General features: G+C 38.4%; 2 protein-coding genes across 3 annotated transcripts in view; one reads left to right on the top strand and one right to left on the bottom strand.

The window, feature by feature from the left end:
• The window catches only part of GRM3 (glutamate metabotropic receptor 3), a 224,226-nt gene that overhangs the window by 194,421 nt on the left and 4,067 nt on the right, over positions 1–25,738 (top strand). Inside the window, exons 4-5 of the mRNA XM_001107588.5 lie at positions 3,637–4,703; positions 15,091–15,265. Of these exons, the coding sequence (XP_001107588.1) occupies positions 3,637–4,703; positions 15,091–15,265 (1,242 nt within the window). The remainder of the gene's footprint in view (positions 1–3,636; positions 4,704–15,090; positions 15,266–25,738) is intronic.
• Positions 18,497–25,738, bottom strand: part of ELAPOR2 (endosome-lysosome associated apoptosis and autophagy regulator family member 2) — a 209,953-nt gene continuing 202,711 nt past the window's right edge. For both annotated transcript variants that reach the window (XM_077995045.1, XM_077995048.1), the window contains exon 22: positions 18,497–18,690. In XM_077995045.1, the coding sequence (XP_077851171.1) occupies positions 18,649–18,690 (42 nt within the window). In that variant the 3' untranslated portion in view covers positions 18,497–18,648. The remainder of the gene's footprint in view (positions 18,691–25,738) is intronic.

The raw sequence follows: 25,738 nt of genomic DNA, 5'->3' as shown, positions 1-25,738 counted from the left end.
GGAAAATGATTAACTTATTTAGTACTTTATAATTTTCACTTATAAATTATTGTATGGTAATATACATTTTAAAAGTTATACTATATTTTATTTAGTATTTAAATTGTTAGCCATTTGAGAAAAAATGAATTGAAATCCTAACTCATTCTTTAAATTTGAAGTGCATTAAATTTTTCAATATAAAAAAAGCAATAAAAGTAATAGAAAAAAGTTTAGATAAATATTTTAATCATCTTGGAGTAGGAAAGGATTTTTTGAACTGATAAGTAAACTAGTAGTTATAAGAAAGAGATCGATAGAATCAGTTACCTAAGATTTTAGCAATCTGGGAAAAAGCACAAAGTTAGAAGAATCTTTCCAACAGATATGTACATATATGACAAGCAGTTAATATGTTCAGTTTCTATACAACTCTTACTTTTTTTTTTTAATTTTGAGATGGGATCTCACTCTGTCACCCAGATTGGAGTACAGTGACACAATCCTGGCTCACTGCAACCTCTGCCTGCCAGGCTTAAGTGATCCTCCCACCTCAGCCTCCTGAGTAGCTGGGACCACAGGCATGTGCCACTACACCCCACTAACTTTTTGTATTTTTGGTAGAGAAGAGGTTTCATTACATTGCCCAGGCTGGTCCTGAACTCCTAAGCTCAAGCGATCCACCGATCTCAGCCTCCCAAAGGGCTAGGATAACAGATGTGAGCCACCGTACCTGGCCTACATATTAATTTCTTAAAATATATGAACACCCCAAGAGAAAACAGTGAAGAATGGGTGAACCAGAAATTCACAAAATAAATATGTATAATTTTTAAAAATATTAAAACATAACCAGACCCTTTAAAAGTCAAATAAATAAATACAGATTAAAATAAGGTATGTTTCCTATCAGTTTGTCAATTATTAAAAAGACAAAAATACTCAAGGTTAGTAAGATTGTGGAGAATGCACATTCCCATACAATGTTCATGGGAGTATTAGTTAGTAAAACAAAACAAAACAAACAACAAACAAAAAACACCTTTCCTTGGCAAGCCGGTACTCTGTAGCTAAATTTTTAAAGAACCTACGCTTTGACCCAACAGTTTTTCTTCTATGAATGTGCTCTAAGTAAAGAACTAGATAATGAGGTTTATAAAGGGAAAACCTTAGAAACAACCTAAATGTTAAAACTATAAGAATATTTAAGTAGCTCAGTACTTATGTACAAGGTAATAGTATATAGCTATCGAAAATGAAGATACTTTATTAAAAGATATTAATTTTTTTTAAAATTCTCAATATTTCACTGCAAATATACATTGCAAAACAATAGCTAAGTATAATCACGCTTACTAATGGGGAAAAGGATGGAGGAGCAGGGTCTGGATCGGGTCAGAAGTGAGGTCTGGATAAAGCAGTAGGTAGAATTGAATAACATCTCCCTCCTCCCATCTTCTCCCTCCCTGTCCCTCAGTAGGTCTCACTTTTATAAGCAGCTTTCCTTTTCTATGAAGTTCTTTTTATTATTTTTATATTCATTATCACTAACATATATGTTAAGTGCTTACTGTGTGCCAGGCATTGTGCTTAACATGTTATGGGATTTAACTCATCAAATCTTCAATAGAACTCTTATTCCCAATTTGAAAATTAGGAAACAGAGTCAGAAAGGTCCTTGCTGAAGGACACACAATTATTAAAAGACAGAAACAAGAATCACACAAAATCCATCTAACCCCAAAACTACACACTCAACTAATACATCACCCTTTCTTACAATTAACTTGAAACCAATTCACAACTAGAGTACAGACAGAAACAGATATATGTGATGGGTTTGTGAAATGTGGCAGAAAGGAAGTGGAGGTTGGTAAAGTCAAATTGCAGGGTGAGATAACAAGAACACTACAAAGAAATAAATAACAATAAGTGAATAATAAATTTGGCATAGTATATTTCTAACAGAACTGGTATGAGGTTTTATTGTAAACTACCCAACCCAGCCCTCTAGGGGCACCTATATCCTTCAGACAAGAGAGGGCTATTTTGCAAAATACAAAGTCCTCTTTTACCAAGAGCCCAAGTAATTCATTGAAGGATCACTTTACCACATACAATAACTGGATCCAGTTTTCCCTAAACAGTGTTTCCTGGACGTTGTTTCCCTATAAACGAGAGCAGCCTGAACCTCAGAGAAGGTGGAATGAAGCTCACAGGGGAGGCAACAAAGACAGCCAGTACTCACAGGGTCAGACACTGTAGCATCCTCTAAATTCCAGTCTCTTTTTCCACAGTACAGAAGTAGCTGAGCACATTAGCTAAACTACATTTTACAGCCTCTTTTAAGGTTGAGTGTGTCCTTGTGGCTAATTTCTAATCAATGCAGTATGAATGGAAATATGTGCCATACCTTCTTTATACTCTCTTTCTCCTTCTGCTGGGTGGATGCTGATGAAGAGGAGGGCCTAGGCAGTGGCACAGCTTTGCTAAGCAGTGGTACAGCTTCAAGATGGAAGGAATCTTGGTTTTTGAATCACGATGTGAAGGACAGACACCCAGCAACCAAAATCTTAGACTGCTACATGAGGGAGAAATAAACAGTTTGGGGTCCATTTACCAACACAGGCAAGCCTACCATGAGTAACAGTTTCTCTATGTATCACATAGGTATCAGCAACATTCGTCTTCTAATTCTAAGAAAAGAGTAAAGATCGGCAGTGAAATAGAAGCACACAGTAGTAGAACACAATACATGGCACAGAAATGGGTGATCAGAGGGGTGGTGTATGTTGGCAAGACAGACATGATGAGCAGCAGCTGGAAGAGAGGAAGCACGTATGCTCAGAGAGCTTCTGCTCTTAGGGACTTGCAGAATGCTGTAAGAAGGAGACAGGGTTGTGGGTGACCCATTTGACTGAGTGCTACTGAACCTGTTCACTTAGGAAATTTCAAAGTCTGCTTACCTAGATTCTACATACAGCTAGGTTGTATGTATTTGTGTGAATATGAGCATGCTGTATATAGAGACATGCATATATGTAGTCAGAATTAATGTCAATATTAAATTTAATATCCAAAATATTAAACTATTGAGTTGAAGTATGAAAGGTAGTTTAAATTTTTTTCTTTATGAATCATCTGAACTTGAAAAGAATCATACCATGCATCTGTAATGAAAAAATGTTCTTTATTTTGAAGGAGAAAATTCTTCCTGTTTTATGTTTTCATGAAAATATTTAAGATGGGAAACATTTTATTGGCTGTATATAGATAAATATGTAATAAGAATGAGACACAATGTTTTGTCCAATTCTTATCATGAAGTCTTTCAAGAAGAGGATACATGCCCACCATAAAACATATGACCACATGTTTGTATATCCCACTGTTACATAATAATCATTGTACTGTATTCATGATTATCACTGTTACTTGGCACCCTTTGACACTCAGTAATGGTAAGTGAATGAATTTATGAATGCATGAGCACTTTAGTAGCTTTTGAAGTGTAACTTTCAACGGTAACTGATAAATTATTTCAGCCTTGAATCTCCATTTCCTGTTATTTCAGTGTATGACATAAAGTAATTGACTATCACACATAAGACACCTAAACAAGTGTTCTTTTTTTTTCTTTCACTTTACATATCACAGCTCCATTCAACCCAAATAAAGATGCAGATAGCATAGTCAAGTTTGACACTTTTGGAGATGGAATGGGGCGATACAACGTGTTCAATTTCCAAAATGTAGGTGGAAAGTATTCCTACTTGAAAGTTGGTCACTGGGCGGAAACCTTATCGCTAGATGTCAACTCTATCCACTGGTCCCGGAACTCAGTCCCCACTTCCCAGTGCAGTGACCCCTGTGCCCCCAATGAAATGAAGAATATGCAACCAGGGGATGTCTGCTGCTGGATTTGCATCCCCTGTGAATCCTACGAATACCTGGCTGATGAATTTACCTGTATGGATTGTGGGCCTGGGCAGTGGCCCACTGCCGACCTAACTGGATGCTATGACCTTCCTGAGGACTACATCAGGTGGGAAGACGCCTGGGCCATTGGCCCAGTCACCATTGCCTGTCTGGGTTTTATGTGTACATGCATGGTTATAACTGTTTTTATCAAGCACAACAACACACCCTTGGTCAAAGCATCGGGCCGAGAACTCTGCTACATCTTATTGTTTGGGGTTGGCCTGTCATACTGCATGACATTCTTCTTCATTGCCAAGCCATCACCAGTCATCTGTGCATTGCGCCGACTTGGGCTGGGGAGTTCCTTCGCTATCTGTTACTCAGCCCTGCTGACCAAGACAAACTGCATTGCCCGCATCTTCGATGGGGTCAAGAATGGCGCTCAGAGGCCAAAATTCATCAGCCCCAGTTCTCAGGTTTTCATCTGCCTGGGTTTGATCCTTGTGCAAATTGTGATGGTGTCTGTGTGGCTCATCCTGGAGGCCCCAGGCACCAGGAGGTATACCCTTGCAGAGAAGCGGGAAACAGTCATCCTAAAATGCAATGTCAAAGATTCCAGCATGTTGATCTCTCTTACCTACGATGTGATCCTGGTGATCTTATGCACTGTGTATGCCTTCAAAACGCGGAAGTGCCCAGAAAATTTCAACGAAGCTAAGTTCATAGGTTTTACCATGTATACCACGTGCATCATCTGGTTGGCCTTCCTCCCTATATTTTATGTGACATCAAGTGACTACAGAGTAAGTCTTTGATTGTTTCTTATTTTTCTTGTTCTTTCTCCTGCCAGTGTTTCTTGTGTAGTATTTAAAATAGACTCCTTTTATTTCATCTCAACGAGTTGGGTAATTTCAAATGCCATGATGAGCCTGTATATTATATGTTAAAATTAATTCTACATGTAGAGAGCATTTAATTCATACCTACCGCATACAGAGCACTGTGCTAGGCACAGAGGGGAAGATAAATATAAATGATATGGACAATTACTCAATGTATAATCTAGTGGGATATAAAATGTAATACACGTACACATAATATTAAGTAAACTTAAAAAGTGATTGACAATAGAATAAGACTTAAACTAAGAATCTAATTGTGAATCTATTTGAGAATACTTTAAATTAGATATAGGAGGACTTGGCTACCATGGATCAATCTGTAAATTAAAATATACTTGCAACATTAAGCCAGCATAAGTTTAAAGATAGAAACTTTCACTCATGCTTCATTACTTCTCTAAAACAGATTAAAATACGATGTTAATTTGCTATGTCTTTTCTATAGCTTTAGTTATATATACATGTATATTTTTCTTTAAATAGTTAAAAACTTTACTGTGCATATCCAGGTAACCTAATTAATGTTAATTAATACATTATTAGTAATATACAGTTCAAATTTCTGGGCTCCCTTATAATTACCATCTCTTTTGAAAGAAACTTCATCATTCCATTATAATATTCCAAATTGTTAAAATGCTACATAAAATGTAGCATTTTATAATTCTGATTTCAGTATCTTACAATGAGTGAGTATAAGAATGTTTCTCTCTTCAGGCATTTGTTTTTTATTCTCTATGTTTCTTAAATTGTCAGAGATTAAAGTTTTCCAGAAACATAATGGTTTACTTGCTGCACCATGATTTCACAAAATGAATTGCCTCCATAGGTTGTAAAAATCCTCAAATCTGTTGTTTACCAGCAATTCCTACATTGCCAAAATCTAGAAAATTGCAGCCCAAAAAGAAGACAGAGTGGATATAAAATTTCAGTTAGATAGGAAGAATAATTCAGGAGGTCTGTTGTATAACATGGTGACTACATTGTATTCTTGAAAATCACTGAGGGTCCATTTTTAAGAGCTCTTACCATAAAAAATGGTAAGTACGTGAAATAATGCATATGTTAATTAGCTCCATTTACCCATTCCACAATACATACATATTTTAAAACATCATGCTGTACATAAATGTATACAATTGTCATTTGCCAATTAAAATAGATAAATACTTTTGTTAAAAAAAATGGCAAATCTGTTTAAAGCATGGGATCAAGATGTTGGCAAATTATATTGTGTCTAGTCGCTCTAAGTTATTCACAACCATGTGACTGAAATCTATGGGCTACATTAAGGGATGAACAATAATGACGAAGAACATAAGTTCAATGTTGTGGGGCAAGACTACCTATAAAAATTTTGGAAAATTTTAAGAAGAAGAAACATCAGAGCTGGATCAGCAAAGTCAAATAGCAGAGTATATGAACCACAGGGGAGTTGGAGTGTTAGAATTTGGGGATTAACATGGAGAACTATAGTTAATGTGTTGTAATGCCCCATCTCTATCTTTTGCCTTTATATATACATCTAGTCCCATAGATCTGCATGATTTTTTTTTTTTTAAGTTTTTAGGAAGCCAGTCTTAGCAGACATGATTTGGAGTACTGGGATGGCAAAATAGTTATAATACTAATTATTTTGTCCTGGACATATGATTTGAAATTCTTAATTCTCAAAAGAGCTGATTAAAAAAATGACAAAGCAGAAAATACTACTGAGAATAAATAACATTATAAAAATTTAATTTTATTCAGTGAATTAGCATTTACTTCTAAGACATACAAAAAAATGACTTTCTTCTTTACATGATAGCAATAGAGTAGAACAACGGACTGAATGGAATTAGCTGAAGACACCAGAGCTTTCACCACATAGAAGAAGTCATAAGGCAAATGAAATGGGATAGAGGTTGTGGAATAGAGTTTTTTAAGGTCCATGATAATTCAGGCATCCAGCGACGCTAAGATGATCTGAAGCCTCACAAATAATACCAATCCTAAGTTTACAAAAGAAATGAGAAAGGTAGACGGAAGCCTCCAATGTAGTGTTTTTCAAATTTGGCTGCGTATTTAATCAACTGGGTAGCATCAAAAAAAAAATAAATAAATACCTGGGGGACAGCCCCAGAGATTCTGATTTAATTGGTCTGGCCTGTGGCTTGGACATCAGGATTTTTCAAAGCTTCCCAGGTAACCCTGATTTGCAGCCAGGATTGAAAACCTCTGCCCTAATGAATCACATGCTCTTCTTGTCCCACCAATATGTCTAGTTTGGCCTGCACTGTTTTTGAAATACTTGTCAAAGTTAGAAACTTGAGAAACTTTACATAAATATCTGTATTCTCGGTTTCTCTTAACAAAGTAAAAACATGAGCCCAAATTCCTACACTCAACAATTAGCTGGACCTGAGCAGCGCTCAGCCCTGAAGACAGAGCACTCTTACTCCTGTTGCCCCTATCTCCCACTGATCTCTGAATTCTCACACGTGGTCCCTTTCACTTACAAACTTTCATAGACCCTGCAAGCATTTGAACTTGGGACCCTTGCTCTAGAAATTCCAGAACAAGACTGAGATTTAAAATTTCCCAGAGGAAAATCATGTGGTTCAGACAGAATCAGCAGCAATAATTGAAGAGCAGCTGAAAAAATTTTGAGCATCAAACAGTCAACAAAGTTTATATCTCAGTGCTTTGCCACCCATTGTGAGTTATAAATAAACATAAGGCAAGATTCCAGTCTTCACAAAGTTTATATCTCAGCTGGAAGAAAGATATTAAACAAGAAAGAATTCAAGAATTATAAACACAGCATAGTTTATGATTAAATTGGTGAGATAAACTCTAAATACCTGTGGGCTCCATAAGAGTTATATGGGTAAGATCATGATCTCTCCAGGATTACTTCTTGAAGACAGGATTTTTACCCCATAACCTTGGTGGGCAAACACAACTAAGGTATTTAGAGAATATAGGGAATATTCCGGAGACTAGACAGGAATGAACCAACCAGAAGGAAGCCATATCAGTCTTACTCAGGTGGAAAATGGGCCAGGGGCAAGGCTGGTTCATTTAGATGTTTAAGGGCTTTGAGGTCTTGAGTTTGTTTTGTTTTGGTTATTTGCTTGGGCAAAAAAGTGACATGATGAAAGGCAAGAGGGAAAGAAACCTTCCTGATCAACTTACTCTCCTAGATGCTTTAAACACATGAGCTCACTTATCTTCATTTTGATAAAATTTGGAAGCAAATTTTATTATCCATTAGAAAGATGAGTAAACAGAGGATAATGAACTCCCCAGGTGGCCAGTTAAGAAATAGTAGTTTTTCTGATTCAAATCCATGCCCTTCATACTGTAACACAGACGTATCCTTAATACAAAGGATGAATTTGAAAGGGTGGAGTCTAGATCAAGGAGGACTAATTGAAGCTATTATAGGAATTCAATACAGAGCAAACAAGACATTCAGTTAGAATAAAAAATTCAAAGGATTTTTGAGAAACTATCCAAGTCATCTCCTGCTATACTGCAACTAACCATTCTCAGTTTAAGAATCAAACACTGAGTCATTGGGATCTAATACACAGCTTAAATTGTGTAAATAAAAATTCAGCCATGTTTGAGTGGAAAGTTATCCATAAAGAAATTCATTTATAGTAATTACTGAGTGTTTTGTTCATGTCTTCCAAAAAATATGTGAGGACTTATTATACGCCTTGGAGATAATGTTATCAACATAGGCAAGTCTCTCCTCTTTTGTAACTTACAGTCTAGTGGGAATAAGGTGAAGATGGAGATGGAGCATAAATAATGAATGAATGAAAATGCAGGCTCATTCAGTAGTGAATGCTGTAATGAGATTTTTTAAAATCCCCTTGAAAACTGGGTTACTGAAGTTTATCTCAAATTTTAATGTGCATGCGAATCACCTGGGGATCTTGTTGAACTAAAGATTCTGATTCAGTAAGAAAGGATGGGGACCAAGGATCTCCATCAGTAAGCTCCCAGGAAATGGAGATGCTACTAGACTAACACCATACTTGGAGTGTCAAGACTCTAGGTTCTTTTGGGGGTTGTAGCACATGAAACAATTTACTTACAGTAGGCAGAGTCTTGGAAATTGACTCTAGAATTTTGACAAGGTTCAAATACTTACAAAGAAATTCCTATTTTCCCATGCTGACTATTTTGAAGATTCAAAAATATATATTATATCTCAAATTCTGTAAAAAAATTTTTGTCACCCCTACTTTGCTGGTACCTATTTCATAATATTCCACTGAAGAAAAAATTCCACTGAAGGGAAGCAGCCAGACATTGGAATTCTATGTGCTATGCAGATGAAACAGCAAGTTCAAACACTCTTAAACAAAAATATCTTAGAAAAGAAAAGCATATGGCTACAGTTTAATGACTAAATGGAAGAGTGATTTGATATGAGAAATAGGCAGGAGAGTTAAATCATGTAGGACTTTATAAGCCATAGCAAAGAATTTATATTTTATTCTATATGGAAAGGAAAATCACTGAAAGATTTTTAAGCAGGGGAGTTTATGATCTCACATTTTAGTAGAAAAAAACAGGCTGCTTTAGACTCTATTACTATATGGCAAAAAGGCATAAATGAGGAGACTGGTTAGGAAGTTGAGGTGGGTACTGGGGTCAGAACCATCCGACAATAGGATGTTAACAATGGAGATGGTTAGAAGTAGAGGTAGAACCTGTCAAGAACAGTGAAAGGTTTTTACCCTGTTGCAATCTACCAGGTTAGCCTGCCACAGTTTCAGAATCCTTGTGTCAGAAGACATAAGACTCCTGATTCAGAAACAAAGAACTTTATTACCTTGTAGTCATAGCAGTAGCCAGAGTATCAACACTTGTGTAGGGTCCTGGAGTCCTGATTTCTTTCTTTCTTTCTTTCTTTTTTTTTTCCAGACAGAGTTTCGCTCTTGTCACCCAGGCTACAGGGCAATGGCATGATCTTGGGTTCAGGCAACCTCTGCCTCCCGAGTTCAAGCGATTCTCCTGCCTCAGTCTCCCGAATAGCTGGGATTACAGGCGTGTGCCACCACACTGGGCTAATTTTTGTATTTTTAGTAGAGACAGGGTTTCACCATGTTGGCCAGGCTGGTCTCGAACTCCTGACCTCAGGTGATCTGCCCGCCTCAGCCTCCCAAAGTGCTGACGAGAGCCACCACACCCAGCCAAGTTCTGATTTCTACAAGGCAATGCAGAGTGGGCTAGGACACCTGCATAAGCAGTACTCAAAAGAGGATCAGTGTTATTTTCTTTTTGCCTTAGGATCAAATATACAATAGCATAGTGCTGTTATTGATCCTATCCTTATTTAAAATGTTGACATTGTGTTCATCATGGACTTGGCATTATTTTTGATATTTTAAATATTGCATTATTGTCTTGATTAATGCATTTTTGATGTCTCCTTAAATTTGTATCTCAGGCAAGTGCCTCACTTGCTTTACACTAGCCCCAGCCCTGCCTTTCCCCTAATAGGTTAGGGTGGTGATTTGGGTGTCTATCACCAACAAGGCTTAAAATTTTGGGTTCCTCCCCTCTCTGAAGTTCCTCAGCATACTTAGTCTGGTGTGTATGGACTTCACCCACCCTTCAGGATGGGGAAATTTTAATCTAACCTTAAGTAGTATTTTCCTTAAAGCAGCTAAAATTAGGATGGGGGTAGGGGAGTAGGGCAGCACAGTGAGAGAGCAGCTCCTTGCCAATAAATAAGACACATTTGTTTTCAGTTTTAAGCACTCAGCAGCTACCTATGGCTCAACCATATAAGGTCCAATATTTTTGTGCACCTAAAAGAATAAATTATGAAATAAGATCATCATTACTGTCACTATTCGCTTCAACTTTGGTGACCCATTGACTAAAGCCAGAGCCTATAGCTTTCTGGCTGGAACTCATGGCTTGTGCACTTTACTAATTTGGCCTTGACTCACACAGCAAGTGTGACTTGCTTCTTTTTGATACAAAATTAACAGGGCGTTTGCTCTCTCATCATGATAATATCTCTTAGGGTCTTGCCTTGTTTTAGCATAAGGGTTGGGGAAGTTTTCCAGGGCTGTCGCTGATGGTAGGAATTTGTCTAGATTTCTTTGCATCCCTGTCTCATTCTTTGTGAACACTGTAAACCAATCCAGGTGAGTAAGCGCCCAAATACAAATCAGTGCCTCATCTATAGCTTCCCAGAAAGCTAAGTTCCACTGAAAAACAAAACAAAACTCTGAATCCTTTGACTGTCATCTTGGAATGCATCTAAGTTTGGAATAAGAGACTACAGCTGGGGATTAATCCTTTAAGGGCCCAGCTGTTGCCATTCTTCCTTAACAAGCATATGTGCCCTGATGTCTCAACCTCCCAAGGAAACCAGTCAAAGTTCGAGTGATTCACCTGGCTTCTACGTTCTCTGAAAATCTCTCAATGCTCAGCGTAGGTACATGTCTCTGCAATTTTTGTGTAAAAGACAATGGAATTTTATGCCTACCCAGGACAAATGTTAGTACTAGTTACTAGAATCAGGTGGATCTGAATCCAAACGGGGAGGAAATTCACCCCACTCTACCCTCCAGAGAAGAGTTAACGACAGCCAGGGCATCAGTCTAGGAGCTGTGTTTAAACCTACTTCCTGTTACTCAGCCTTCAACCACATCTCCAAATCCTCCTCCTTAACAGGCAATAAAGTGGAACAGTATTTATTCCTGCTTAACCATACAATTTGGTCAACATGTTTGCTACTGATTCCCACATACTTCCTCAAATCCTGTTAATCAGTCCTTGAAGCCCTCATATTTTCTTTCTGAAAAAGCCATGTGTCTGTTGGCATTCTTTCCTCATTGTCAAAACTGTCAAAGACTGTAGTGCCTGAGATTTTACTATACTTGCAAGGCAACAAGTTAGCTTACCACAGTTTTACTAATGCTAGCAAAAAGAACTTTATGACTCACAGCAATAGCAGTAGCCAGAGTGTCAGCATTTGCACAGGTTTCCTGAGTGCCACTTCTCACAGGTCTACACAAAGTAGTCCAGGTGACCGCTGTACCATCAGTGGGTTACATCACAGGAGAGGAACTCTGAGACTAGGGAACCTGAATCTTTTATAATGAGTAGTATGCTGCCCTTTGTTCTAGAGGTAGTCACTGTCTCTATCTTCTAAAGCTCTTTGCTACACAAAATCCTTGAAAAGACATTCTGGAACAAAGGCAGAGCCTTGCTCACAAAATAACATGAGAAGCTCATGTAGAATAATTTCCCAACAGAATTTGCTGTTGGACTGGATGTATGGGTGTAATGGTAAAATCAAGGATGGTCTTTAGCTTGCACACTGGGTGGCATCTGGTGTCACTTACTCAAACAGTGACACTTGGGGAAAGGGACCAAATTTTGATTACATTATTATGATATGCCTATTTCATTACCAAAAGAATATGTCATGATGGCAGTTGAACATTTAATTCTAGAAGCCCAAAGTATAGGTCAAAACCAGTAATAATTGATTTGGACATCATCAGTATTTAAGCCATGAAACTCAATGGGATGGTGAAGAAAGAGAGTCCACAACTGAGCTCTGGGCAAGTCCAGCACTTAAAGTTCAAGTAGAATAGATAACTAAGACAAAGAACCACCATTGAGGGAAAGATGTGTCCAGGAATTCAAAAGGAAGGAAGTGATTAGCTGTGTCAAGCATTGCTGCGAGTTCGACAAAGATGAAAACAGAGCATCGTGAGCTGGTAGTATTCAAAGGGTCAGAACACAGAATTATAGACAAAAGCAGACTTTTAATAGTGTGACTTACTGATGGAACTGGATAACTGAAACTATGAGACTGATATTTGGGGCTTTGTAGTAAAAGGTATTTCAAATTTATAACAGGTATGCTGAATAAACATGGTGCACAAACTATGATAAAAATACAACTTTAATGCTCCTTCCGTTATCTCTTCAGTATTTAGCAAGGGTAATCATCCCCCACCCTGGGATGGAAATTCCTGTGCACATATTCAAACACCAAATGTTCACCACATGTGAGGCTCCATTCTGGTGCTGGGGATAGCACAATGAGAAAAAACGTTCATGACCTTGGTAGACCCATGAATTTATATGCTTTTAGGTAACATATGGTACTACCATCATTTTCAATTGAAAATTGTCTTTATTAAGAAATTAAAATATCTAGTTCTATATAATAATCAAAACTATGTCCTCTTGGCATCTTCCTTGGTGTTCATGTTCCCCAATCCACCAGTTGCTACTTCCCTCTCAGCCCTGATTAAAGAGTAATAAGGAAGCAGTAAGATAGTTCTTCGTGGCTAGATGACTTTATGATCTCTAAGTTCACACATGGAAAGGTACATCCTTCAGATGCCTGGAAGATGACTAGAGGGTGTTTTCATTTTTCACATGATCTTTAGAAGTTACCCTCTGGCCTTTTCCCCTGAAGGACCTTGAGTGAGTTGACAGGCAGTTCTCTTTTGTGATTTGTCTCTGGTGGCTCCATGCTCATTCTCAGGGCATCCAGCTATCCTACCCCAAGCCTCTTTCTGTGAAGGTCTCCAGGCCAAGACATAGGCCCAAGACCATGCATAATGGCTCTTGTGTGGCCCATCTTGTCCATGCATACCATTCACATAGCCTTTGCTTTGATAAATTCTCAGAACAAAAGACTACCCCAAGACAGTTGCAAGTTTTATGCAATGCCCCTAAAGCAATGAGCCTTTCCACCACCTTCTTGATTTCCAAGGCAGGAATCAGGTCCCAATTCAGGGCATCCTCTTCCTGCAGAAACACCTGACTTTTTGTAAACGGCCACATTGAAGCATTCCTTGCTTCAGCGAGGAGACAAAAATCACAGTACAGCTTCGCCCAAGATCCCCTCCTCCTAAAAGCCCCTTCTCACCTCTTCTTGTAATGTCTTAAAGTGTGTGAGTAGTTTCAAGGGTTATAGAAATGCTTTCAGAAAAGGTTTGCTGGAAATCTTGCAAATTTGGATTTGTCTTCCCCTCCCATGATCTCTGATATCCTTCACACTGGCTTCAGAGTCAGAGGCAGCAACTGAGGCAGAAAGAGGACAATTCTAACATCATATTGTACATATATGTAGAAAACAAATTCTCCCAGATTTATGAAGACTTTTGCATCACAGAGTCAGATAGCAGCTTGTTTTCTGAGAAGTTGACAAGAAAGGAGCCTGCGATTAGGGGCCCCAAAGTGGAGAGCACTGGGATAGTTAAGAGAGACAAGAACTTTAAAATGATGAGGATGGATTATGCTTTCAGGATTCAAAGTAAACAAGGTCTAAAGAATTATGCCACAGGGCAGCCTGAATTTTTTTAAAAAATCAAAGGTAAAATGAAGCCTTCTAAAATTATATGGTTTCTCCAGTTATGTGTTCAGTCTTCAGCTTTCCTTGGTTAGAGAGGAAGGTCAGAGACTTTACAGAAATGTTTCATAGATGCCTAAAGTCATTTGGGGCATTTGAAACCATGCTACTTTATAATAGCATGTGCCTAAGGGGAAAGGAAAACAAATCTAAAGTTACTCTGGGATGAGAATGAGAAGACATGATAAACCCTGGTTCTGGGGAACTTTCAGGGAAAACAGTGAGGGAGAAGTGAAAATTATCTGTCAAGAATGGGTGTATAGAAGCCTAGAAAACATGAAGATTGAACAGTGAGTACCCGATGAATCAAAATTCCAGAGAGATGCCAACAAGATAAGCAAAACAAAGGTACCACAGAAGAAAGCTGATAGTGATCCCCAACAAAGAATAGGGTAAACCAGTAGTTGATAGGCAGAACTTCCAGCAAGCAAGGGAGATACAAAAATGTAAAAAAAAAAAAAAAAACCAACAAATTTGTTTATAATAACCTTAAACCTTAAACAAGCCAAGTTCATAGACTGAAATCACCAGCAATCTGGCCACTTCATCATTGAATATGTTTTACTATTTAAGATTCCAACTTCTGTGGTTTTACAGAAATATCTTTATAAAAATATAAAGAAAACAAACAAGAAAATCCATGTGAAGTCTTGGCAAGCATTCAAAAGCACCCCACACAAATGGTGTTTGCTTACAAATCCTAAGCAATATTTCCAAGACCCCAAACACAGAAGATTCAATATAATTACTGTACTGATTTGACTATAATCAGAATAGAGCTGTCGATTATTCTGGGTTTTTCATTTTGGTCTTGTTTCAGCACTCTCTTTAGTTGGCCATTTGACTGAATGTACAGCCAGACACTTACTAGCCAACCTTCTCTTGTAGGTGCAGACGACAACCATGTGCATCTCTGTCAGCCTGAGTGGCTTTGTGGTCTTGGGCTGTTTGTTTGCACCCAAGGTTCACATCATCCTGTTTCAACCCCAGAAGAATGTTGTCACACACAGACTGCACCTCAATAGGTTCAGTGTCAGTGGAACTGGGACCACATACTCTCAGTGTAAGTATGGAACTCAGCACTAACTCCTTCATATGTAACACTGTAGTCAGGACCAGCCTGCCAAGAACAGGCAACACATGTCTGTCCCCGTGAACAATCTCAATTCGATTTTACTAAGTATGGATTTGAACACTGTGAGTCAGGTATTGTGCTAGGTGCTGCGGATGCAGTAAGGAGCAAACAAGTCAAAGTTTCTGTTTGGGCAGTACATACAGTCTGGCAGGGAACAAAGACATTAAATCCATAGCTGCGATTAGGGGTTTGACCATGTTGTGAGGTTAGATAACCTGGTCTCTAGTCCTGTTCTGGAGTCAATTTAATCGATAACTTCGAACAAGTCACTCTATTGCTTTCTGCCTCATTTTACTAATTAAAATAGGGGACTGGACTAGATTGGTGTTTTATAAAGTATATTCTATGTCACACAGATGCCAAAGGAGCTTCATGAAAAATTGAAAGAGGAAGATAATAAAATACAATGAAAAATGCTGCATTCCTAATTCCCCCTTGGAAGTTTATAGCATTTCCTTTAACATAAGTGTGTTATAGGTTTTGAGAATCTCTACGCAAGAAAATTTAACAAAGTTAAAATAATTTTAAAAATATTTTATCACAGTAAAACTAACATCCCAAGGAACACACCTTGGAAAATGCTGGAATAGATCTTCCTCCTACTTCAATGACACAATGTTTTCTCAGCTGAGAAGGCAGTGTGAACTGAAGGATACTAGAATAGTTCCCAGTCCCAAATTCTCTCTGCTACTGGCCTGCAAATGTCTGAAACACTATCCACAGAGAATCATTGATTTAATTCTTTAGAGTTCTCTAAAGCACAAATGTACCTGAAGGGGAAAACCTTTTAAGCCATTTTCAGCTAACTTGTGGTGTGAAGTAGAAGCAATTCACTGACACTGGATGAGGGGGAAGAAAAGAACTGGAGCCATGAGACGGGGAGGGAGGACAGAAAGTGACAGAGACAAATGACTGCTTCAAAATTTTGCCTCGAGTTGATTAGAAAGGATACTTCAAAATAACTCAGCATCACAGGGTCAGCAATCACATTAGTGCCCCAATTTCTCCACCAAAGTACAGAATTTAACAGGGCAGCCCTTCCCCCAGGAAACTGAGGGAAGACTGACAGGCTGAGAGCATGTGTTCCGGGATAGGCTGCACATTCATGTCTTTCCAGCTAAACTCCAACGTGTCACAAAAGTTGAGTTTCAGGGCATGGCAAAGCCTGTGAGATCATTTTCCATGGATCTTAGCAAAATATGTTTATTTCTTGAGCAAACAAAGCTCTTCTTTAGCAGGCTAATCTTAACAGCTACCTAGTCCAGACCAGAGAGAACTGTCAATAACTTATACAAATATTAACAACAGTTAACAGGAACTTTCATTTGTTGAGTGTTTTTCATATGTTGGGCACCGTACTAAATACTTTACACATGTGTGTGCATGTGTGTGCTGTTTTATTCAATGCTCTAACCCCTTAAGGTAAAGAAACTCACTCAGGGTCACACACTTTAAAAATGGCAGAACCAGAATTTAAAGTCAGTTCCTGTGATTTCAAAGCCAGTGCACCTAACCACTGTATCGTGCAGCCTCTTTTGGAGAGCAAGCTGGAAAAGTTCTCATGATGCTAGGTCCTTGGCAGGCTTTGCAGAGAGAATAAAAAGAAGGTTATACCAGCAGAATTGTCTCATTGCTAGCTCAGAACTTTTGCTTGTTATTAGAACAATTTAGCAGAGTTCATAAGTCTTCCATATAGAAATTATTCAAAATTTCATATATCCAGACCTCAGTAATTTAGAAATGGCAGAATTTTCTAATGCATATGCTGGGAATTAATAAATTCCAGAAGGGATAGCAAGGGCACTTTCTCCAATCAAGTCTCTTGTTAGAAATTCAGAAATATCCATTTACATAAAACCAATATACTGCAACCACAGCAGAACTGTTAAACTATTGCTCAGTATGCTAATCTGATAGTGACCCAATTAGTACTTGAAGACAGGTGTTTGAACAACATTTTTGGAACGTTTTGTTAATAAAATTATAAACTTTTTTTTTTTTTAAAAAAAGGTCTACATTCAGACCTCATTGTTTCAGCAATATTTCCCTAATTAATCCAAATCAATGAAGTAGTACCATGTAACAAAGTGAAGATTTTATATAACATCTCTTGGCATTTTAACGTGCATAAGTAACAAATACATTCACCTGTTATTTGCATTTTTACATCTTTTATTCAAAGGAGTTATATATTCATGAACTCATTTTATCCTCATGAGTACCAGATATCACAAGTTCTATTTTATAGGTAAGAAAATTGAGAATTGAAGTTACTTCTCAAGGATATACAATGATACAAGAGTCAAGAGTTGACCCTGGATTTCCCAACTTTCAATTAAAATCCTTCCCATTTTAATAAGTTGGGAGTATTTCATATCAAGAAATTTATTCATTCATGAGATTATTGAGTACCTACTACACACCAAAAATTTCTAAGCACTGTGTACACAGTAATGAATTGGACAGAATCCCTGGCCCCATGAAGCTTGGTGTCTAGGACAGTGGTTTTCATACTGTAGACTGTAAGCCATTATTGGGTCATGAAATCTAGTATCTTTGGCCAGTGTTTTTTAAAAGAAAAAAATAGAAAATGTTAGAGTGCATTGCATGTAATAAAGGTAAGGCATGAAAGGTAAGTCATGAAGAGTTACATGTATACGTGTACCAGGTCTGGGTAAAATGTATTTATTTCTATAGATCACAATCAAAGATGTTTAAAGGCCAGTGGTCAATAGAATACAGTTCTGTGTATGAACATGTTACTGACCCACTTTGGTAGGAATTGAAGCAATTATTTAATATCTTAGTGTCTGTTTCCTCTATTGTATATTCAGTTCAATTTATATCCATTTCCCTCCTAAATACTAGGAAGTATGTTGCTTTAGAAATCAAGAACATTCCTTAAACTGCTCTGAGTTCATTAGATAAAGCATATGTTTTTCTTGGGTTGTACATGATTTATGTTCTTCCAGTGAGTATAATGTTAGCACTTTATTTCATTGGGCGATTGTTAATATTGCTGCTGGTTTTCTGACTTTCTCTTCAGAGGTAAAAACAACCCGCTGTAGAGATGAGAGTAAGCTAATATGGAAATAGGGTTATCTCGTTTCCTCCACTTTATCTATTTCTGCATAACAAACTTCTCCATAACTTAAAGGCTTAAAACAATACCTCTTTTTATTATTATCTCTCACAGTTTACAAGTCAGGAATTCAGACAGGGCTTGGTTCACCTGCTCCATGAGGCTGAGATTCTTCCATGGTTTTAAGCAGAGACTGAGCTGATCTGGAAGATCCATGATGCTTTCACTCTTATTCCTGGCATCCTGGCAGGAAGCCTGTCCATGTTGGCTCCTAAAGAGCATATTCCATGAAAAAAGGAAGTAAAAACTGGCTTGCCCAAGAAACTGGTATAGCATAATTGGTACCATACTTACTTATCAAAGCTCAGATTCAAGGGGAGGTGCATAGACCCCACCTCTCAAAGAGTCTGTGACCATTTTAATTATGCCACACTTTCCCAATCCCCAATTAATCCAGTACTGCATCTTATCAAGAATTACAGTGACTTGACACAATCCTGTATGATACCAAGAAGTCACCCAACTGGAAAGTACAGCCATGTCAATTCCAAGTTAGTTCTCTGGCAAGAGAGTAGGAGAAATACCACATTACTTTGGAACCTAGGAGAGCCTTCTGATGGCAGCCAAGGTGGTTGATAGCAGAAAGAGTATTGGTGTTGAATTTTTAAAGCTGACTGGTTGCTCCAAAAAAACTGGAAAAGCATAACCAAACTCAGTAGCAGACATGAAAGAATGAACGTGGTTAACAACATCTTGGAAAACTGAAAAGTTTTACATATTGCTATGTGCAAGAGTATAATTAAAGTTGTGCCTAATTAATTATAGATAGTAGAAGGAAGAGTAACAAAAAATGAAACCTTAATTTTTCTCCATTAAGAATACCCATGGATCAATGATTCCCAGATATTTGTGTATGAAAAATAACTCCTTTGAAATGGAGATGCCCTGGTCCCACCCGTAGATATTCTAATTCATGTGGTCTGGAGCAAAGGCCAGAAATCTGGCTTATAACAGATACCCCAGTTGTTTCAATAGAAGTGGTCCAAGGGAAATATTTTGAGAACCTCTACCCAAACCATCCTTGTCTACTTCATCCACTGATATCAGTGCAGTCAGTGCAGGGAGGGTCTCTAGCCCATCAAAGAGGAAGCAGGGTTTCAGAGACAAAGTGGCATTCTGAATTTCCACCCTTTGCTTCATAATGCCAGTGGCCATATCCCCATGCAGTGATTTCCCAGGCTCCCTCTGGAACTTTCAGGGAAGGCATTTCCAGCATAGAAGAACCTGGCCACTCAGAAAACACTTACTAAAAGTGGGCATGCTCTTTCTAATGGCAGTATAACTCAGACACCTTGAAATCCTAAACTCATACTTTTAATTCTACTCCCACACCCACACACATAAGCAAATATCCTTTCTATCTGGATGAAAAAGAGGTCATTTTTATTCTCTTCTGCTCTAGAAGCAAAAGGGATTCCCAAAGCTAGTTCCTAAGGACAGGCAATCAAGAACATATGTTGGGAATGTAAGTAGAACTGCATAATATTTAAAGAGAAAAGCTGGAAGTACACATGAAGTTACGTAGTATAAAACCCTATAGCAGTCATGCAGGTGAGAATATTGACACTAATATGATTTTGTATCAGCATAGACTGGGGAGAGAGAGGTGAAAAATGAAGCGTGCCCCATAGTCTTCAGAGCTATTATGTACCCAGACTCGGTCCTATAAGGATATGTGTCTCTTGCTGTAATCGTTCAGATGTATGTATGTCATTATCATGAAAATCAGTCCAGAAACTTCGACTATGTAATGATGCCCAGATTTTGGTCCCCAAGGAGTTGTAGGGATATGGAGATTGATTTTCTCTGCCAAGAAAGTCACTTGTTTAGGTGGTAATGTGTGAGCCGTTCAATTAATACAATTACTTATTATCACAAAGTTTTTTCACATTATAAAAAGAAAGTGATGGTATAAAAAGATTAAGTGAACACTCTCCTAGAGTCATGGCTCATTTTCCACACAGCTACAACCACAGAAAGCAAGCACATGAGACCAGACTTTGGCCTAGTTAAAAAGGGGCAATGGCCTAGTTAGCAGGGGGCAAGCCATTGTTGAAGTCTGAATATGACTTTATAAAATAAAAGCATAACACATAACGCCCAAGCTTCTTCTCTATAGTTCAACTCCCGAAAAACAGCATCATGTGCCTGTACTCTAAGTTCAGGGAGCCCCACATGACAGTATGTACTAGCCTGACCAGGAAAAGTAGCAAGGTATTTAGCAATACAGACTGAATTGATGGTCTTTCTTGTCACAGGTATCTCATAAACATAAATCTTCAATGGGCAGTGCAGGAAGAACTAGAGTATTCAGCAAGTCAAGCCAGCTGCTTTCATGGAGAATATACCCAAAGCATCCAAACCAGATGAATGTTAATCTATTTTTCCCTTTAGAAATTTCACAGAAAAGAGGCCAGGCACAGTGACTCACGCCTGTAGTCCCAGCACTTTGGAAGACCGAGGCAGGTGGATCACCTGAGGTCAGCAGTTCGAGACCAGCATGGCCAATATGACGAAACCCCATCTCTACTAAAAAAAATATATAAAAATTAGCCAGGCATGGTGGTGCGCACCTGTAATCCCAGCTACTCATGAGGCTGAGACAGGAGAATTGCTTGAACCCAGGAGGTGGAGGCTGCAGTGAGCCAAGATCATGCCACTGCACTCCAGCCTGGGAGACAGCAAGACTCCATTGCCCTCCACAAAAAAAAAAAAAAAAAAAAAAAAAAAAAGGTCCACAGAAAAGATAACTATTGGGTACTAGGCTTATTTCATCACTTGAAATCTGTATAGCAAACCCCTGTGACATGCTTTTACCTATGTAACAGACATGTACCCCCAAACCTAAAATAAAAGTTAAAAAAAAGAAAGTCCACAGCATTCCTGAGAATCTCATTCCATTCCCTTTTACTCCCTTTGTCATTGTCAATGGAAGAAGAGAGTCTCCAGCTACAATAGGTAACTCTACATGTATTAGGGAATGGATGTTTAGTTCCTCTTTCTTCTATTTAACACTGTCATTGCGTTTGTCTCACAACTGCTTTTTTCCATCCCTTAAATCATTTTCTCTTTATCTCTAATATGTTGCTAGGTTTTCCCCAAGTAAATATAGCCCACCTTCTTTAATAACAGTGACCACAAGTGTCAGAGCTGGGAGGGCCACTTTGGAACATTTATTCTAATAACCACATTTCTAGATGAGAAAACTAGGGCCCTATCTGCTAGATACTTTAGGAATTTGGTAACTGGAGTTATAGATGAAACTCTCAAAAGCTGCTGTGTGGCTCCTCTGGCCTCCCTGGATTTGCTGCCTCAGCTCAGTTACAAAATTCAGTTCATAGACTATTCTGACAATGAGAATGTTAGCATCTGCAAATTCAATGGTTTTTTGTTGTTGTTGTTTGTTTGTTTGTTTTAAGTTAAAAGCTTACTTTTCAGCTCTATACCTGATGGCATCTCGTTCTATCAGCCTGGGTACAGACTTGTTCATGTAGTCCCATAATGTTCATGGAGTCCCATAATGACACTACGTAGAAGCCTGGCCAAGCAAGTTAGGTTTGAATGTGGCTAGTGGAAGGTGAATAAAGGTGAAAATAAGAGGCGAGGAGAACAGAGAGGAAGTAGATCATGTAGGTCATTATAAGGATATTTGCTCTTTGATTGAAAGAAATGAGAAAGCACTAGAAGGGTTTCATCAGAGTTGTGGTATGACCGGACTTTAAAAGCATAAATTTTGGCTGTGCGGGCAAAATATAAAAGGGAGCAGTCAAAGAGATCATTTAGGAGGCACAGTCCAAATTGTGGTGGTTTAGACCAGAGTGAGAGACAGCAGTAGAAGCTAATAAAGTGTTCTGATACTGTACATAATTTAATGGTGACACTAACAGTATTAGTTCCACTAGAAAGGAGACTAAAACTAATTTTATCAGAGTTTAACACTTTTGGTTTAGACTTTTGTCCCTAGGCATAGTAGCACATGCAACTCATATTAGTTATCTGAGCCTCAGGGTGAATAAGTTTCTGATCCTTGTTTGAAACATATTTTGATAGAAAAGAAGAGAAACTAGTGATGTTGGGCAACTAAGATAGTGAAAAGAATGCAGAATTGATAGAAAAGCACAGAAAAATGAGCCTTTTCATTTACCAATTATTTATTGGGCATCCCTCTTTGTACTTTTTGAGGGAAGGAGAAGAGTAAATTTTTATTTTATTTTATTTTTTAATTTTTTGAGATGGAGTCTCACTCTGTCCCCCAGGCTGGAGTGCAGTGGCAAAATCTCGGCTCACTACAAGCTCTGCCTCCTGGGTTCACACCATTCTCCTGCCTCAGCCTCCAAGTACCTGAGACTACAGGCGCCCACCACCACGCCCGGCTAATTTTTTGTACTTTTAGTAGAGATGGGGTTTCACCATGTTAGCCAGGATGGTCTCGATCTCCTGACCTCGTGATCCACCCGCCTCATCCTCCCAAAGTGCTGGGATTGCATGCATGAGTCACCGTGCCTGGCCAAGAACATATTTTAAAGTAACATGATGTGGCAAAAATGGAGGGAAGTATTTAGTTGAAGACTGATGGTTTGAATGTTTCCTCCAAATTTCATGTGTTGGAAACTTAATCTCCAAATTCGTATCCTGATTGGAGGTGGTGTCTTTGGAAGGTAATTAGGATTAAATGAGGTGATCAGGGTGGGGCCCCCATGATGGGACTGATGGCTTTAACAGGAGACAAAGAGAGACCTGAACTAGATACTTACTCTGTCTCACCATGTGATGCCTCTCACCATGTCCTGAGACAGCAGGAAGGCACTCACCAGATGCCCGGTGCCATGCCCTTGGACTTTCCAGCCTTCAGAACCATGAGCTAAATAAATGTTTATTCTTTATAAATTATCTAGTAAGTGATATTCTGTCACAGAAACAGAAAATGGACTAAGACCAAGTGCTATTTTTGTTGGTAAGGTAATGGGTCATTAAAAAGCGTCATGACATATCTTCTTTTTCCATAAATCTTGTCTCACAAGAAAAGAATCATTGAATGAAGAAGTCATGCTTTCATACAGCTCTACCTCCCCATTTGGAAACTACATCTTGGATTTGCAGATTTTTATCCCACAGCATAATGAATATGATGATCTTAAATCTACTGTTAACAATTTAAAACCATTACTTGGGTCATAAAGAGGAAGCAGTCACTGAGAATTCAGTCTATATTTTTTTTCTTTTTTCTTTTTTTTTTTGAAACGGAGTCTTGCTCTGTTGCCCAGGCTAGAGTGCAGTGGCGCAATCTCAGCTCACTGCAAGCTCCGCCTCCCAGGTTCACACCATTCTCCTGCCTCATCCTCCCAAATAGCTGGGACTACAGGTGGCCACCACCACGCCTGGCTAATTTTTTGTATTTTCAGTAGAGATGGGGTTTCACGTGTTAGCCAGGATGGTCTCCATCTCCTGACCTCGTGATCTGCCCGCCTTGGCCTCCTGAAGTGCTGGGATTACAGGCATGAACCACCACGCCCGGCCTTTTTTTTTTTTTTTTTTTTTTAAGAGACCCTTTTTGACAGACAGGATCTCATTCTGTCACCCAGGCTGCAGTGCAGTGACATGATCCTAGCTCACTGAAGCCTCAAACTCCTCAGCTCAAGTGATCTTCCCACCTCAGCACCTGAGGCACATGCCATCCTGCCCACCTAAATTTTTTTAGAGATGGGGTCTTGCTACATTGCCCAGGCTGGTCTCAAACTCCTGACTGGCCTCAAATGATCCTCCTACTTTGGCCTCCCAAGGTGCAGAGATTACAGGCCCAACCCACTGCACTAGACCCAGTCTATATTTCTTAATAATGAATTATTTGCCTTCCACTGTGAAATCTCTGACACAACCAGAATACCAAGCCAATGGGTAGTAGTCGTGTCTTCATCTGCCCAGGTAACATCTATTAATCAATTATCAGATACAGTTCTCCTGAAATGGAACCAACCGACCCTAGCACAAGTAAAATTAAGATGATGAGTAAGAAAACAGATTCAATGACAAAGCAGGACACAAGAAAACAAACAGTTGGTGGAAACTGGATTTCACGACCATAATAGTAAAATATCTAAACAAACAGACTTCCTGGGAAAAAATTATTTGGGGTCATCAGAAGCAAGGAAATGGAACAGATGAAGCAAACTGGAATGTCTGTTCTGTTGAAATGTTTATTTTTTTTTTCTGAGACTGATGCAAAGTAGCACTGCTAAAGTAATACTGATTCTCAGCAACCAGTCTCAGCCACGAAATTGACTAACAGACTTGGCATCCATAAAAATCTATTAAATAAATATATTTAGCATTGATTGAGGGTCTAATTACCTGAAAAAATACAATAATTTTCTCCAAAGTCTGGCTAGCCCATGCATTACTGGTGGAAGAGAAGTGGGTGGGGATTTCACAGAGCAAGACAAAGCTGCCACTTGGTTACACTGATCTTCAATGTTTCACCAGTTTGTAAAGCAAAATATGCCTTTTGATAGCAGTGAATTACCCTTTTGTGATCGATAGTGGAATTTATAAGGTCCTTTTCCATTTGCCTTAAATTTTCACTTTGAATGGCAAAAGCACACCTTATCCTAGAGTATCCAATAGTTGCTACTTACCCCAAGTCTCAGGAAAGCCAGAAATAAGGCTACATGCCTCTTATGTCTGGTAGAAAGGATGATTATAGAAATCTGCTTAACCTTACTTAAGAAAATGGGCTAAACTTACGCCATTAAAAATCCCATGAGTATTTCATCAGAATAATAGAAAAAGCTCCTCACAAACATACACACACAAATGATAGTACTTTGCCCTTCTACCTATTTTACTACCTTGGTGAATAACAGATGGGCTAATATGGGAAGCATATGTAAAATATTTATGAAAAGCAAAGTAATTGAGATAGTAAGCTCACAAAACAATAATTTTCCTTACTATATTCAACAGCATGTGCAAAAATGAGAATTTTTTTCATAGTAAAATGCACCAGCAGAAGCTACCGATGAAATAATAAAAGAGAAGCAGAAAAATACAAGTTAGAGTTCCCTTCGACAGATTAAAAAGTATTTAGGGGAAAAAGGAGTTGCAGAAAGAGTCTTGTGGGTTTTTGCTGTTGCTATTTCTTGTAAGACTTTGAATTTGTATTATCTTCCTCTTAAAGAGTTTAGACATTCTGACGTAGGTTGCTCCTTTGAATGTCCTATGAAGGGGGTAGATGAAACAAAGTTGTGCTGTTAACTTCCATA

Source organism: Macaca mulatta, chromosome 3 (genome assembly GCF_049350105.2).
Source record: "Macaca mulatta isolate MMU2019108-1 chromosome 3, T2T-MMU8v2.0, whole genome shotgun sequence".
NCBI classification, from domain to species: Eukaryota; Metazoa; Chordata; class Mammalia; order Primates; family Cercopithecidae; genus Macaca; species Macaca mulatta.
Note: the sequence above shows the minus strand (reverse complement) of the source record. Positions and strands in the feature narration are given on the sequence as shown.